Genomic DNA, 18,430 nt, shown 5'->3' with positions numbered 1-18,430 from the left:
GTTTGTTATCGATGTATTTAGTTGACGGATTCTGAGTCCGGGGAGGGTTTTGACCATTTTTTCGACCGCTTTCACTCACCGGAAATTGGTAAACTGCAATCGTTTAGAAAGTTACAGTGTTCAGTGTCTTGCAGATTAGAAAATTCTGCAAACTAATTAAAGTTTGGCAGGTCTTCTATTGTGTTGGGACCGACCCCAAGTTGCACCGACCGATTATTCGAATAGCTTTTGCAGGCAGGCCGATCACAGAATAGCTCTGACAAGGAAATAAATAATTGAACTTTCACCAAAAAGTTTTATGAAAGTATGCCCAAGAAAGATTCCATTTTCGTGGAGGTAATTTAAAAATTGTTGATAAACCAAGATAAGAGAGAGAGAGAGCAGTACTTCTCGTTTGGATAGAGGAAGCGCGCTTCCCAACCATCACTTGTGTCACTCGAACAGCTGGTGACAAAATAATATACACTTCCCGCCCTTGTCATGCATGTTGCTCAGCCACTAAAACACGGAGAAAGGATACGGTGCAATAAAATAGTCGAGTGCACTTAATAACATTTCAGACCAAAGTTTTTTTTCCATCTCGAAGTTCAACAACTATAATCTTTGTCTTCAGGCTGACAAGTCGGTGAGAACCCGGTCTTTATTTCGATTTTCATAAGAACTGCTCATGCGAATTGGAAACAATAGCAGATGCTACTTTTTAATAGAAGGGAGTGATTGTAAATTTGTTGAGGACTCATAGCAGTTCTGTACCCTAAACGTATGGGGAGCTTCTCATTTACGCCATGATCACCTAAAAAAGCTAGTAGTAGCTTCCAATGGTTCACCTAGAAAAGCTAGTAGTACTTTCAAATGAATTCTCTTAAACATTGTGGATAAAATTTTCTGACATAAAAATTGTGAAATTTTCTCAATAATGATTATTTGCCTTTTAAAAAACTGTAGAAGTGGCCTAAGAGTGAAACTTCCTTGAAGTCTCATAGACATGGTCAAATACCCAAATAAAAAACAAAAAAACTTTTAGGGTTTTAGGTGAGTAGGGTTTGACCCACTGCCTTAAAAAAGGTCAAAGCCCCCACCCATCAACTCATCTCGTAAGGTACAAGGTCTGTGTCAATGTCTCTAAGTACCGTCCTTGGCACTCTTCAACTTGCGTGTCGGTGGGCCCGGCCAGTCCTATTCAATTCCGTTGGACCAACCCCTTTTTGATAAACCTTTAGGTTTCATTTGGATAACAAGAACAGAACTTGGTTTTCTACTTTTAATGTAGGTTTGTAAATGATCAAGTTGGTGAAAATCTAGCATTTAACAAGCGTATGTTCTAAAATACAAACTTGAAAAAACATATCAAAATGAAAAGGTACAAGTATTATGGTGGAGAAGTGAAAGGAAGGGAGGGAGGAAAGTTATGAAAAGCCTCCCTCAAAAAGGTTGGGACAATAAAAGAACAACCCCACCGACTCTAATCTTATAGCTTTTCCATAAAACTTGTAGGTTTCTTTGATAAAACTGGTTTCTCTTAGTTGGGTCTTACATATAACGACAAAAAAAATTAAATCATCGGTAGTTTAAAGCAGTTTTTGACCTTGAGGGCAGAGAGGAAGGGGGAGTAAGCCTGGGCATCGGGCTGGCCCGACCCGGCCCGATAAGGTGCTGAGCCCGAGAAGGCCCGACACCCGAAACTCAAGCCCCTACCCGGCCTGACCATTCAAACCCGAGCCTGAGCCCAGCCAAAGCCCGGCCCGATTAAATTATTTTTTTAATATATAATAATATATAAATATAATCAATCATAATAAAATATTATATTTATATATATAAATTGATAAAATAAATATAAAAAAATGTCGAGTCCACCTGGATTTATCGAACCCAATAGGACCGGGCTTGGGCCCCAGTAAGGCTGGGTACCGGGTACTTGCCGGTGGCCTGGCCTGATGCCCAGCCTTAAGGAGGAGGGCTACAGCCTCTCACTCAAACAGTGGGTTCCCTTCCGTTTACCTTAAACTCCATAACCTGGTTAAGCAATCAAAACAGAGTTTTAAGACATGTGCCTTTTCACAGAATGTCTCAAAGTTCAATATTCAATGCTACAGTGTCATTATTAGCAAAGAGATGCCCAAGACAAGCTAACCCCATTACTTTGATCTGTTAATCTGTTTGACAGCACTTTTTCTATACAAAGGTCCTTCTTTGTTTACTATCAACTAGTCCCTGCAATTGCTTGGGACCAAAACACTTGTTATATTTGGCCAAAGCTGCACGTTACATATGGACGATGTCAACTGGCACGTCCAGGTCATGTAACTACGGTAAAAGGGGCATTTTGTGTGATTGGGCCGCATCATGATGTCTCTGTTAGATGGTACATTCTCTTCACATGGGCTGTTTAGCTAGTTACGTTACGTACCAGGGCTCAAACTACTTTGTTGCTTTGGGCATTATTTTATTAAGAGTTTATTTTTTAATGCGTGAAACAAAAAAAATACGGCTTTCATATCATGGATGTTAGGATGTTGGGCTAAAGGCGTGTGGGAAAGCTGGTCTATAGTTTAATTATCTTCGGTGTTATGCTCTTGCATGTTAAGGTGGTGCGGTCTAACATTTAAGTTGAAGGGTCTACTGCTATCATTCCTGACGGCAACACAGCTTAGGATTCTAGAAGTAAGGGAAATTGGGGCACCTTCGGCCTCATTCTAAGCAATGAACCTCTTGCTCACCTGAAATTATGGCAACTATAATAATGATTTAAAAAGTACCACATTTGATACAATAGTCCATGAACATCCCTGTCTGCAGGAATAAACCTCTCGCTCACTTAGTACTATGATAAGTATAATAATGATTTAAGAAGAATCACATTTGATGCATAGTCCTTGAAAATCTGTGTCTGTTATATTTTGTTGGTTACTAAAATCATTTGTAACATGTAATTTGTGTTACTAAAAACATTTGTCATACACACATAGACGCTAACTCCCCTCCTCCCTCCCTCCTTTTCTTTACCTGTGGTGATGCATATTCGTTCCTCCTGTGCCATGTTATTTTGTTAATAAAAATGTCTCTATGACACACTATCATGTTACAAAGTATGGTCACTAGTGACTTTGTTGCTTTTTATTACATAGTGAATCCATTATGATATATTTTGCGAATGCACTAGTATTCAAACCTTAGGAAAGGATATATCATAAAGCACCTAGAATGGGTTCATTGATTAGACAACAGCTGATCACAAATAGAGTATAGTGGTAGCGACGACATCCACCATGATTGGTGGTCACAAGTTTGAATCAGAAGTTGTAGTTTGGTAGCAAAGACATTTTCTAAGTGTCTCATACATCTACTCCCAAGATTGGAACTGGTTCATAGAACAATAGTATTAATTCTCATGAACCTGCTATAATCTTTTGAATAGATTCATAAGATACAAAGTATCGTTGGTTCCAAACAACCTCTAAGGGGCCATTTGGAAACAACAACAGTATGTTACTTTCTCATGTATCTAACCCAAAAATTAGTTAAATTCATTGGACACATTAAACAGTATTGCATAAATTTACCCAACTTTTTTGGGGGCAAATATATGAGATAATAACATATTGTTACTGTTTCCAAACAGTCTCTAACTGGTTGTTTTGCACAAATATATATATATATATATATATATATATATATATATATATATATATATATATATATATATATATATATAACTCAAAGAAAGACCATTAACTTAAAAGCAAATTGTTGTTTCATCATTGAAATTTACATTATACATTTCTATACAAATTTACATTACAAATTGTCCCTGAGGCTATCATAACCGTGACTGCACCTTTTTTCAGCTTTTGTCTCAATTTGTCATAGTGTACAGTAGGTGGTTCTTCATATGCTCATGGTGTATAGTTCTATAGCATCTATCGGGAAATATCAAACTACAAAAACAGTATTTCCCACCTAGATTGACACTCCAAATCAGTACATTTAAGTTGCGGAGATTTGGTTCTTCAACTTACCCCCTAAAAGGCTAAAAGTAAAAAAGAGAACTGAACTAAAGTTAATTGGGAATGTGAAAAACCACATATGCATATTGTGAATTACACGAAGTACATCAGAAACATGACTACTGAAGCAAATTAAATCAATGCGAAAACAAAAGAAAAAATATGCAAGACATTTAACACAAAAACATATTGATGCCCAGTCATGACTTTCTTTGTGGTCGCTACTATAGCCTATAAGGAAATGAATGGTTGCTATAGCACAACTTCGCTTGAATGTGAACATGGTTACCAGTATTGTCTTGGTACTGGAGATCGATAGAAGATGGAAGCCACCTCTTCATCTCCCACATTTATCAAAAACCAACCATGTACAAACCACAAGATAACATCCATGCATAACGTTGCAAAGATCATCCTATATATCTGCCGTGTATGGACATAAGCCTCTAAAAGCTCACCACCAAGAGCCGAACTGATCACTTGGAAAACCTTACGGTTCCACATAAGGGCAGAAAACCCGGCAACCTGATCCATATAGGAACCCTCAAGTCCTCCTTAAGCTTTAGTTAATCACCAGGTTTCCATCATTTTTGCAACCAAAACTCAGCCTCTGATTCGCCAAGCAGCCCATCATAGAACTTTCTGTAACTCAGATTCATCATCAACACTAACAAGAAAGATTGTGCACTATAAAGCTGAAATCCATACTTTTGGATTGACTGTCACCATTTCCTGCCCAGCGGAATATGACCCGTTGCTATCATCTTATTTATATGGGAGAATTAAATGGCTACTCTTGTTTTAAGAGTCACCCAAGCGTCCATCAAACAAGGGCTAACTTATCCATCATGATGAACGGCTAAGTGGAAAACAATAAGAAAAAAATGACAGGTTTTCTCATCATCTAATTCACATCTTTTTTTTTTCTCAAACATTGTCTACAAAAAAAAACAACAAGATTAAAATAAAAAATTGTCTACAAAAAAACAACAAGATTAAAATTAATAGTTAAAAACTTATAGTTCCGTCCAAGATACAAGGAAAGAGAATGTAAAGTTTGGAGTGCCACGCACCGACGCCTGAGTATTGTTGCACATGGGTGCTTGCAACTGTTTTGATAATCTGTGTGACTTGATTTAATGAGCTTATGATATGTCCTAACAGGGCTTTGCAAAATGGAAGTTTGATTCAATCTAAAGTTACTTGTATTATTGATATTGGGTTATAGAAAAGTTTGACCATTTCTTTTCTTGTCTCTTAGTTTGGGTATCCACATTCTTCTCTTCAGTTGCTAGCTCAACTATATATATTCAAGGACATTAAACGAAACTTTTCGATTCACTTTCTTCTTGTTTTATCTTGATCAACCATCGCAGTAGTGACAATCCCTTTCTCCAATATTGAGAATTGAGAAGAAAATTTGGTCATTTGTGGTGGTGGCAGGTTTTGCACAGAATTATGACCAAGGTGGCCGACATATGGGAGGAAGTCACCTCCATCAGGCCAAAACACCATTGTTAGGTGAACTATAAAGAGGTCAAGTGGCCGGTGATCTTCTTCAAGTATGCCTGCAACAGTTTTGAAGCTGTGAAGCGAGTAAATCACACGCTCTACAACTCATTCTTAGAACTTGAGCTGCCCGTTCTCAGACCCCTAAATGGTGCAGTTCCAGTTGGTCCCCTTCTCTCAGCCAACAGTTGTACTCTTCCGCAACCATTCACCTTTTTGGGTTGAGGACTTGAGCTGGATTGGCTGGCTCGATGAACAGGCCGATTGTCGATAAACCAAGACAAGAAAGAGGACAATACCTCTCGTTTGGACCGAGAAGCGCGCTTCCCACCCCATCACTGTGACACGGTAATATACACACCCGCCCTCGTCCGGCATGTTGCTCCATCACTAAACACAGAGGAACCAGGACAGAGTGCAATACAATAGTCGAGTGCTGCTTAATTACATTTCAGAGACTTTCATATTTTTCAAAGCTCTTGATATTTAAATGCTAACATGTTCGCTCTAAGGGGTGTAGCCTATGTCACATGGGTGCGGGTATGGTACCGGTTCGGACACAACAATTTTGAAAATTGTGGGTACGCTTATATTTTTAAAAATGATAAAAATGAAAAAAAAAGCATTAATAGTCTTATAATCTACAAAAAAAAACCTCAAAATGAAAAAAATGAGAGGAAAATATAAAACCTTATTGGAAGGAAAATATAAAAGAAGGGAAAAGTAAAAAATTAGAGAAAAAATTAAGTTTGAAAATATAATTTTAAAAGTTTTTAAATGCAGCCATATCCCAGCTGTACTCGTATCCATGTCACCATACTCACGTACTGACACCGGTACATGGGCAAAACTAGCATACCCATGTCACATAGGGTATAGCACATCTGGCTGGGCTAGACTGATGAAAATCAGGTTGTCTTTTGGTTCTTGATTGGCATTGTTCTTTTGGACTACAAAAGATCTGTTTTGGAGTTGAAGTAAGTTTACCCAGGTCCCAATGCAACTCTAAACCGGAGGGATTATACGAGGGGATTTCATGAAGGTGGTGGAGTCCCCAACATATGAACAAATATATGAACAAAACTTGACTGAGCACAAAAGATGAGAGTCAGCATGAACAAAGCTTGTTCTGCATAAGTTGAAAGTCAATATTTCAGGTGAACAATGCAACACAATTTCGAAGGCATAACAGTGTAGTAACACTAAGGACGGGAAACACTGCTAGAAAAGATGCCAAAATGCACCTAATGTACCTATGACAAACTATCATGTTACAAAGTGGTGATCACTGAGTTGTTGCTCTTTTGTTACATATATTTAATGCTCGCCCAAAGGGAGAGCTCGATGTGTCGAAACACACTCCTTCCCCCTTCCCTCTTGGCCTGGGTTGGTCCGGGCAAGTGCTCTTAACAAAAAAAAAAAAATTGACTTCGCTACTGCTTTTAGCCCACCTGAGGGTCACATTTAGCCCACCTGAGGGTCACATGGAAGACCTATAACCCACCCTATGCGGTGGGCCAGGAACCCTTGTGTCATGCAAGGACCCCGGGCTCGATGTACCAAGCTCTCACTCTCACTCCCACCAGAAACTCACAGTGCTCTAGTCTACACCTGCACCAACCAAAACAAGTTCTTCCCTGAAATATAGAACGGAGCCATATGGTTTTATGCGCCAAGTGAGAGATGTTGTCCCCCAACCTAAATTGTGTTGCCATATGTAAAATTGAAGAAAAAGGGTAAAAAAATCGTGTGTGTGTGTGTGTGTTTGTTAGAGAGAGAGAGAGAATGTGTGTGTGCGTGTGTACTGAAGTTAAAAAAGAAGAGAAGTTGAAAAATCTCATGAGGGTGACAATCATATCAATGCACTAAAGAGAGAAGTCCAGTAAGCAGCATTTAAGCTGATAGGCCATTTACAGGAGTTGAGAATAGTCTTCTGTTGATTATCACAAGAAAAAATGAGGGGTTCAAAAAAGTGAGTGCCTTATTAAGTGTGCACAAAATGCTATAAAAAACCTAAGCATTACCGACGGCTCGGAAATGTCGGTGGAAATAGAACACACGTCGGCAGACGTTTCATTCTTTTGTTGATAAAGGAAGTGCCGGTGAAAGTCATCACCGACACAAAAGCATGGGTGTAGGGTAGAACAGGCATTGCCTAGACGCACGTAAACATTGACTATTGTCGACGCCTTAATGTGTCGATAAAGATGAACAGTTTTCTTCACTTTCACCGACTCTTATGGCAGACGTTGATAAATGTTGAACTTCAACGACACCATGCATCGATGACGGGTAATTTTAACCGACGTCCAGCTATGGACGTAGTGAAAAAAAGTGTAATTGTCGACATGTTTTTGCAAACGTCGGTAAAAGTTAATGTTCACCGACATTATATTTTCCACAAGTCCATAAAACCATCTTTTTTGGTAGTATATTAGATACGTAGGATCCTAACCAACTAGGCGTTTGGGCTAGTTTTGGACTATATTACTATAATTGGCAGTAAAACCAAATCCAATCATTGTAAATGGAGAACACATGTGCCTAGCGGGAAGTGGATTATAACACCCAATAAAGATGGTTAAATATAATCCCTCATTTATGATATTAAAAATCTTCGACGAGTTAACAAGTATTGGTCTTATACTATAAGTTGTCTTAGTTCATAGTTTTTTTTACAACATAAGTTGAAGCTGGTTAGTGGGTGACCCGCAGCTACAATGGGGGTGGATTCAGAAAATTCTGGCTAAGGTGCATTAGATATAAAATTTCTATTTTTTAAAGGAAGCATATATAAATCACAAAAAATTTTCCTGATATATCAATATAAAAAAACAACTTTAAAAAACTGTGGGTCTGTGTAGGCGATTGCCCACACAATGCCCTCATTTGCCTCCGCCTGTGCTTCATGTGCTTCAACTATAACAAGACTTAAGAGAACGCATGTTGACTATTTAAAGGATGACGCATTTTAAAGCTTGAGAATCTTACTATCAGCTGTCCTCATTTGTAGTCTTTTTTTAGATATGAAGTAAAAACAGAAACTGTTTGTACTGGTGGCTTGTATATGCTCCAATGAATGATCAACATATCTATTTTCTGTTTGTCTATGCTGTAAAATCATTTTACCAAAAGAAAATGACATAAATAATTGTCTACATAAATATTTTACTCTACTAAAGCCCTCTGACCTCCAGCGTTCAGGCCTATGTCTCCTTCCCTGCAAAAACGAGTTAAGCCTGCGATTCCAAATAAGGTTATTTGTTACGCAATTATTAGTGATCATTATATATCGAGTTTCTCAACTCCCCATTCAAGCACTTTGAATTCTGCACCATCGTTTCCTTGTCCAACTTCCTGAACCATCATTCCTGTCTCTCAGTTATTGCTTGTAGTAAGCATTACAAACACCAAGTTTTTCCTTCCCACTTGCAAGATGTTGTTTTCTGTCTGCACTTGGGACATGTGGTCATCCATATAACTAATTCTTTCTCCTCTTCTGTCCACTTTAATTGTAGCCATAAAACATCCCTGCAGCTATTCCAAACTATTTCTGCTGTTTTCTTTAGGTTAGCCTCCTTCAGCCAGTCATGAGCTAACATATTCCTGTTCCACCATGATTTCCATTTCACCATATGGAAAGTTATGTTCGAGCAGTTATAAAGCCGCGATCGGTTGAAGTTTACCTTGGTCCAGTGCTTGAGTTCCTCTTTGATTTCCATCCGCCGAATTCTTTTTATACCAAACTTCTTTACAATATAACCCCATACCTCAAACTGCCTTGCTATGTTACTCTACCCTTCCTTCATACATAGCAGCACGCATTCGGTAAGGATATTTCTCTGTAGTCTATGTAGCGGTGGAAGATTGTTTAAACAGCTAGATATAGAAACCAGCAGGTCGTGGCCAGAGCTCTATTATTCCAAATATTCTGTCTCCATTTTTCTTTCATACCCATTTTCCTATGGCATTCCATATACTACCAGCCTTCAAATGTTGCCAAGGGTTATGGTGGTTTGGATATGTTAAATCAGGATTTGCAAGACATCATGAGATCAAACTCAAAAAGATCGTCCAACGTCTGATCATCATGATCATGAAACCAGAGCAACTGCTCTGGACTAGGACGTAGGCACTGTAGAGCATGTAGTTTAAAACCTGGCCATGAGTCAAGGTTGGCCTGACTCGCCCCTTACTCGGCCGAACTAGGCTTGACTTGCCTGATTCAGGTTATTTAAAACTTGACTGAGTCAACAAGTGAACTCATCGAGTCACCGAGTCAACTTTTTGACCCCATGACCCGGTCATCTGCTGATCTGAGTCCAAGTCACGGGTTTGCCAACTATGAAATGGACAATTTAACAAGTGCAAGCCTAATCCTCAAGTTAGCAAAGAAGATATTCAACTAGCACAACAAAAGATCTTTAAAGCTCCTACCAACTTAAATTCATTCGTGTCATCATGGTAGTGACACCATCTACCTACCAACCAAAGTTTTCTACTGCAAGTGCCCAGCAATAATTGATGTTGGCATGAGAGGAGAATCAATGTGTAAGATACCAAAAATTGGATGACACCAGTCTTGAACCAGGGAAAGCCAGGCTAATTTCCAAATTTTCACATTTACAAAATTAACATATTAAAAGTAAAACAATTAACAACCTTAATGAAATAAGAGAAACAGGAGCGTATCAGCCAGCTTTCATTTCCGTGAAGTGAAGTCAATGCAATACATCAACCAATTCAACTTGAAAGACTGATATTGGCAAAACCACTTTTTTGAGGTCCAGGTAAGAACTCAGATTCTTTTGAAGAGGCAAACTCGGAGTGTCCTGTTACATTCTAAATGCGTCCTCTGCCAAACATTGGTTGGATATCATATTATTATCTATATCTAATTAAAGCCGAACCAAGTCCGTTCTCCCTCTTGATGCAGACTCACAGAACATCGAATCTTTCCACTGTACATCTCAGTGATCTAACAAGTAGCCTTGTGGTGATCAAGTTACCACCCCTGTGAGCCTCGTTGATGTGCAACACTACTAGAATTATATTCTTTTTTAACGTACCATCGACAGTATGCTGACAAGCCAACCAGGCAAAAATTGCAACACCACTTGATATCAATTGAATATTCCTCATACAAAAGGTGCCAACTTTTTGTTAAATGGCAAGCAACTCACAATTCCTTCAACTATCTAAAATTTGTGCTGTACATTCCTAAATTCAAACTCCGAAATATATTCAAGCATGAGTGCATTTGTTTCCCTCAAATTTAATCATAATTTTGTATAATATTCCATTTTAGTTCAAAATGGTTGGCGCCCGTTCTCAAGGTCAACATACTAGAAATAAGAAGGTGAAAGTAATTTATCAAAAGCGATGGTGCTATCCATTTTCTTAGTACCAACCAGAATTGTTTTCTCCACCTCGAATACACTCCAAGAAGCAACCGAAATACTTCAAACTAGATCTCTCAAAACAGAATAGATCGGGAAATTAACCATTCCATCTCAGATAAACCATCAGATGACTTACAAATAGAATGGTGCGCTTTTCTCATGTCCCTTATTGTCTCCTTGAAAATGTTACAGCCAAACTTTTATGACAAATAAATGAAGGATTGCCATTGGTGATGGTATTCATTTTCCTGCTGCCTGTCTTGAAGCCGTCAAATAGTTGGTGACCAAGCCCATGATAGCAAACCTGGTAAAAGTCCACAATTGCCAATAAGTAATATATAATTAAAATAACCCCAAAAATTGATAATTTGTCCAATTGGACTTGGCTTCTTTGCTTTTAAATGGCAACTTGAACGAAATTGAAACCTCCATTCAAGACAAATTGAGGAAAACTGTCTGGCATTAATCGATTAACCATATTAAACGTGTTCTCTAGACGAGGTTGCTATGGATCGTCAGTCCAAAAGTCATTTTCATCTATTGAAACTGTTTTTTTGGCTTCCTGGACAAATGCCAATATATAAAGGTATTTTTAAACTGGAAGACTCTCATCACACAGAAAATAATGAAAGACAGAAGCAACATTTTTATTTGTCTTAAGTTTTACACCAGCTATCCATATGCCATTGCACAAAAGAAGTCACAAGTAGAAATATAATCCTTCCTGGGTGGACCATGTATGCTTTACAATATCATGCTCCATATGATGCATTTAAGGATCTCAACATGCCCTCACTACCTCAGTTTTCCCAATATCACTCACCTTAATTATGCAGGGCAAACTCGACAAAGTCGCCCACAAACAAGCCAACAGAGAGCGCTTGGAAAGAAGGTAGGAAATGGTAGTAGATAATTGAATTATCCAGGCAGATCTTGTGTTAGAATTAAGGGAAAAAAAAAAAGCCTCCTGAACAGTTATGCGTTTTGAGTTCAAACTTGGATGTGCGGATTGACAATTATCTTTTTTCCTCAATGAAACTTCCAAAATGATAAAGCTGCATAACCAGCCCAATACGTTGAAAGCAAATCTAGGAAATTTTTTCAACTATTTGGGACATTTATTTAAGTATGGATGCTATCAAGATATTCAATGAAAGGAAAATCTGGAAAGTCCCTGATATTTTCATTCCTACACTGAAGTTATTTTCCCACTGTTCGTACATTTGTTCAATTCTCATACCATTGCAGAAGCTTTTCATATGATAATATGTTTTCTCATAATTTACGAAATTCTCGCAATGCACAATATATTTATCAAATATATCTACTGATTTTTGTTATCAGAATATCAAAGAACAGATACCCATAGATAACCTTAAGAAAACATAAAAATCAATAACATGCAATGCAACAGTCATTGTTAGGCAATGTTCATTGACTGCAGTGCAGGAAAATCATTTCCAGGCCATTATCATTTGTTTCAGACCATTGTCCAGATCACTGTCCGAGGATATTTCTATAAAGATCACAACAATGAACAGGAATGAAAGAATGTATAGCTATCATACATTGATGTAGTAATCAAAATAAAATTGCAACTGCTTCAGTCATGCAGTCCATAAGCTCATGCAGGAAGAACTTACATAAATGCCATTGACATTTGTCTGAGGTCAGTTTCCATATTCTTCATGTTTGCCAGTGACTGAGCACAAAAGATGAGAGCCAGCCATGAGCAAAGCTTGTACTGCATCAAGTTGAAAGTCAATATTTCAGATGAACAGTAAAATTGCAAATAGCACAACTTCCAGGATATAAAAGTGTATTAACACCAAGGAGCAGAAACACTGCTAGAAAAGAGGCTGATATGCTTTAGACCAGCCCATGTTATACCCAAATTTCACTTCTTTTCAAACTGAGACTATCGTAGACCAAGTTATCTAACATTATAAACTTAAAGGAAGCCAATAAGTACCAGTAGAAGAAGCCCTAATCAGGGGATGACCATAAGAAAAAATGTCCTCCAATCTCAAAAATATGCACCCTAGACTTTCTGAATGAATTTAGAAACAAATAGAACTTTCTACCAGCTAAAGTGACAACAAAATAAGCAGAAAAGCAAGAAACCGAAGAAATCTGGAGTAAGTGGACGGCGTAGAAAAGGAACCTCAAAAATTCAGTAAGAGCTCACCGTCACTCACTTTGCTGTTTATAACTATCAAGTCTGTCACTGTTTACATAACAAAAGTCAGAATCTGCTGATTCCTTGATTTCTCAACAAGAAAGTCCATGCAAAAGAACTTTTTTTTAAAATAAATCGCCTCAGGGAAAGAATATAGAAGCAAACAAAAACTGAGATCTATGACCAAGCTAAACCACTCTACCATTTAACCATTGTATGTTTATGATCAGTGAAACCTCTGGTGTGAACGAAGATGCAGATACTTGCTAGAAACTTGCTTCACATCTTAGTAGAAAATTGTCAAGCCCTTTCATCAGTGAATGGAAGTTAGAGGAAATGCATAAATAGTGGATGAGCAGTCGTTCTCCCCAGTATAAATTGCAAGGCAGGAGAAAAGTGCAACACTGCAACTTCAACTAGAGTTTCCAATCCCACCTAGGCCAAGGTAATAAGTTGACATGTGGCGCTGGTGATGACAAATGCTGATACCAAATGGTGCTCAAACAATCGTCCATAATTTGGACAGTGAACTGTTTGATTGGCAATTTATCACTGGACAGTTTGAAGCATTTTCTTAATTGGTAACAACAGTTAACAAAGAAATAATGGCCAAATGCAGTATGAGCATGGCATACCCTTTTTACGGAGAAAGAGATAAAGGAAGGTGCCCTAGTTTCTTTTTATAACTATTTCTGTGACCATGTTTTCATCTTTTTTACGTGGTTGTATGGTTGTAGGAAAAAGCTTTGACTTGACTCCATTTGAGAAAAAAGTTACATGAAGAAGTGCATTTCACGCTTCACAAATAACCTATATGTTGGCACGTAAACAATGTGAGCCAGCCACATGATTCCGTGCTGAAAAGGTGGCTGAACACCATAACTGGAATCGATTCAACATTCAATAACCATAGTCTTATGAAACAACAAGATAAGATTTCCTCTTAGGTAGACCCTATCTATGGGTTCCGTCAGTTACATACAGTTAAACTCATAATTCCAGACAAACCTTTCTCCATGGACCAGATAGTGCCTAGAAGGTTAAAACCGTTACTCTTTCAGAGCCAAATTTGAGAAAGAGATTCAAACTTACTGAATCCCCTCTGATGCTCTCTGGGACATAAGAGGGAATTTGACCTACCACTCCCCTTTTGAACTACATTCCCATAGGCCATAGTCCTCATGAGGACGATGACAACACACCCCCGTTTTTCTCAACTTCTCTTCTCCGTCCCCTTGTTTAATCCCTTGCTTGACTGATGCCAAAGAAACCATAGTACCATCACCAAATGAGAACCTTGATTTAGAACTTGGATTCGATTACAAACAATTCTTAGGTATACTTGTTAAGCATAGCTTTTCATTGCACCAAAACAAACATTATGTGATAGAAGAAAGCTAAGTTCAATATATTATAAAATAGTTTGTAAAACAATTCGATGTAATAGAACCCACATATAAGATGAAGAGAAGGAGATAAACCACAAATATTTGAAATGTTTATGAAGATCACCATAATTGGGAATTTAAAGAAAAAAACTAAATTTCTTCCTTTAAGTAGAGAAAAACCAAATCCAAAGTAAACAAAATTAAGGCGAAATCTTGCGAATAAAACTTACAAACCTTAGGAGGTTTCAGGAATTCGACACAATCAAATCCAACATATAGCAAAACCCTAAGTTCTAGTGCACCAGGCAGGCAAGACCAACGCCCTAATTCGGATTCAAGGAGGACCAAACAAGAACGTAAGGTGACTCCCAAAATCATTCAGCGAAGCTCGATCGGTAAATGATCTTGAAGGCAACCACTCATCACATAACAGGGTAGGGATTTGGACACATAATGAAATTTCGTAATCTTATTCCACCTTCCTGAGCAATTTGATGCGTCCGAATACTCCCACCAAGTACCATCATATGCAAGTAGTCGGACCAAAATCCTACTGAAAGAAAAGAAAGACAAAACGACGGAGCAAAGGGACGGGGAGAAAAAAGAGCATGGTCAGTATGAAATACCCTGAGCATGACGCCCATGACGCCAAAGATGACCGCAATGAAGCCCGCGTAGTCGATGGGGGCGTCCTGCGGAGAGATCACCGGCGGGACGTATTGCTTCGCAGCAGATGGCTGCCTCGGATCCGCTGCCAACGAGTGCGACATTTCTCTCTCTCTCTCTCTAAGCTTCCCCTGTGCCCTGCACAGAGAGGGGGGCTTCTTCTACCCAACTTGCGGCTTCTCAGTTCTCCCTCACAAAAGGAGATATAAAGAGAAGATGGCGCTTGACTACCTAGGCTTTACTGAAATTCGATTCAGAAACTAGGCAAACCAAACGCGTCGAGTTATAACGCTTTCTTTTCTACGATTTCGACCAAGTTCAATTAGTTTTGTCGGAAGTTTTTTTTTTAATGTTTATTGACGGTACATTCCTTAATTCGGCGTATTACCATTTGCAATCGAGTTGAGTAACATACTAAAACATCACAAGGACTATGTGATTTGAATATTCAAGCTGCTTTACCACCCAATTTACTTCTCCTGAGTAACATTTATGACTTTAGCGGTTTTGGTTGGAAGGCATACTTAAAAAACAAAATCTAATTTTCCTATGTATATGTTAAGAAAATATATGTTTTTTAGGCTCTCCGGTGAGCAGCTGGAGCTGAGGTGCTTAAGTTTGATTTTTCCAGTTCAAGCTCAATCGTCTTCTTTCTCAAGTAGAATTTGGACATCCCTAACTTGGCTCGAATGGGGAACGCGTTTAGTTATACAAAAGCAATTGACCATGGCGACGAAGGTTAGTATAATCTTGAGAAGTAGTTTGGCAATTGTTACTATCCAATGAATCTGTCCTAAAATTGGAGCACATTCATAAAACAATTTAACAAAGTGTTTAATGAATTTGCTACAATGTACTAGACAATTTTTTAGACAGTAATAGATTCTAGATCTAAAGGTAATTGTTTCTTTTCACTCACAGGATATGAGATTGGAAGGATTGCTTGGCACAAACAGTTGTCACTTTTTATCATCCAAGAATTTTCCATCCATGAAAGGAGGAAGAAGATCAATTGAAATGACATGTCAAACAAGAACAAAAAACAAGAATAGTTTACTCACAAATTAAACAGTTTCACTTGTACACATCTGTTCATGGATTTCCCAACTTGTCTTGATACATGAAGAAATAAAAATTAAAACTGATCACTGTTTGCATCCTAAAATTTTCATTGGTTTTGGAGTGCTCCAGAAAAATAAGGTTTTTGTTTTGAAAGAGAAAAGAAAGGGACTCGCCCGTCGGTACGAGGATCGACCGTTCCCGGCGCCTTTACCGGGGGTAATCAACCCAAGGACTATGTTTATTATTGATGCATTTCGTTTTAACTTAAACATCTTTTTTATTCTATATGCGGTGTAGAAAATATTGAAAGTTTGGAGTTTCAAACTTTTGAAAGGGTTCTTGAAGAATTGCTTGAAAATGTGAAATGTTTTGAGGAAAAAGTGAAACTAGTGAATATCATTTGAAAAACTTGTGAAAACATTTTGAAATCACTTTAGTGTTCTCTTAAGACTTTAAGTAGGTTTGAGATTTTGCTCTAATTCGGTTACCACCTAGCTAGAGCTCCATCCCTTCTTGCTTAAGTTCCTTTGGAGAGGTGCTTGTGATCATAAATGAAATAAAGTGGGTGAGAATGCATGGATGCATTTACCCTATATGATTGAAAAAAATGTAAAACATTCCTACCACAACATTCATATAATGTCATTCCTACCACAACATACATCTAAGATTTCGTTATTATAATTATTGTATATAAGAAGGAAAAGTTTTTGAAAAGGGATAGAGATTGTAGACCATCAAGCATGATTCCAATATTGGGTTATTACTTGGTTTGTGGTCTTATTGAAGTTGGTAAATAGAAAGTTCATGAGGTAAGAATGTTAAAAAGAATACAAGAGATAAAACACTCTTATGAAAGGAAAGAGATATATAAAGAAAGACATGCATACATGTGTACATACCATCACATATACATATATATGAAAGTTTAAGAGAAAAAGATGTATTGATTCGAAGAGAAATAAAGATTTTAGAGGAAAAGAAAAATATCATACGCATATATGGGTATGAGAAATGTTATAAGAGAAGATATTTGACTTGAAAAGAGGAATAAATATTTGAAAGAGAGGAGATGGAGCACATGTACATACGTATTCATGCACATATGAAAATTTATCAAATAGAAAGTGAAAGCATAGAGAGAGAAATATGGGGGTCATCATGTTGATATAAATGTATATAACATGTGTATACATCCATACCTTCACAAGATTAGAAAAATCAAGGAACAACTTAAAATTACCAACTTCAAATTTAATGTGGGCCGGAGGGGAGTTTGGACTCATGCAAGAGTCTAAGCTAAGTCCTTAAGGCCATGTTAGAAGGTTCTTTTTGAAAATGTTTTAGAAAATATGATTTATATAAGCATAAAATGTTATTATTTGGTTTGTTGTAAGGGATATATTTCTTCCACCGTTGGGTATGGAAGAAAACAAGCAACATAACGAGGCACTCGTTAGGGTTCCTAATGTGATGATTAAGAAGGAAACTAGCGCAAAATGATATGGAAATGCATATTAACATGTACATTTTCGTGAGGGTTTATCTCGGGTTGGACAAGTCCCAACCTCAAAGATTAATATGAAAATAAAGAGTCCCCAAACCACACTCTCATTCCCGACATGCATTCACATGTAAGTAAAGAACCAAGCAACTATGCATGCATAATATGTAGATAATTTCAAGGAAGGAAAGAAAGAAAGAGGATGATGAAAAAAAGCAAAGTTCAATTAGGAGGGAAGACATGATGTAACTATGAATTGATATACCACCTTATCTTCTCATGTTCCCGGTGCACTTGAGTATAGCCTCTTGACTCTAAAATAGAGATTGAGAGCTATCTCTTTTGGCCATGGAGAAATGAGGAAGAGAGGAAAATAAGAGGAAACAAAAGAACAATAAGAATGTATTCATGAAAAGAAAGAACATGATTAAAATGAAAGATCATCTCATCTTTCCATGCTCCCGGTGCACTTTGATTATAGCCTCTTGTCTCTAAAAAGAGATTGAGAGCTACCTTCTTTAGCCGTGGGGAGATGAAGATGAGGAGAAAATATAGAAAAGAAACAATAACGAAGAAATGAAATAACAAGAATAAGACTATATTGAAGAAATGAAATAACAATAACAACAAAAATATATTCATTAAGGAAAAGAATAACAACAACAAGAATATATATTGAAGAGAAGAAAGAGCAAGAAGATATTGATAAAGAG

At 37.6% G+C, this 18,430-nt stretch overlaps 1 protein-coding gene across 1 annotated transcript; it reads right to left on the bottom strand.

Moving 5' to 3' along the window:
• Positions 1-10,994: 10,994 nt before the first annotated feature.
• On the bottom strand, positions 10,995-15,397 carry LOC116258492 (protein Asterix). The gene is made up of 3 exons (XM_031635659.2): positions 15,112-15,397; positions 12,562-12,662; positions 10,995-11,222 (listed from the first exon to the last, which is right to left on the bottom strand). Exons 1-3 carry the CDS (start codon positions 15,253-15,255, stop codon positions 11,159-11,161), a joined length of 309 nt encoding a protein of 102 aa, XP_031491519.1. The 5' UTR covers positions 15,256-15,397; the 3' UTR covers positions 10,995-11,158.
• Between the last annotated feature and the right edge of the window lie 3,033 nt (positions 15,398-18,430).

The sequence above is a fragment of the Nymphaea colorata genome, chromosome 8 (assembly GCF_008831285.2).
Source record: "Nymphaea colorata isolate Beijing-Zhang1983 chromosome 8, ASM883128v2, whole genome shotgun sequence".
Lineage (NCBI taxonomy): Eukaryota > Viridiplantae > Streptophyta > Magnoliopsida > Nymphaeales > Nymphaeaceae > Nymphaea > Nymphaea colorata.
The sequence above is the reverse complement of the archived record's forward strand: the minus strand, read 5'-3'. Positions and strand labels throughout refer to the sequence as shown.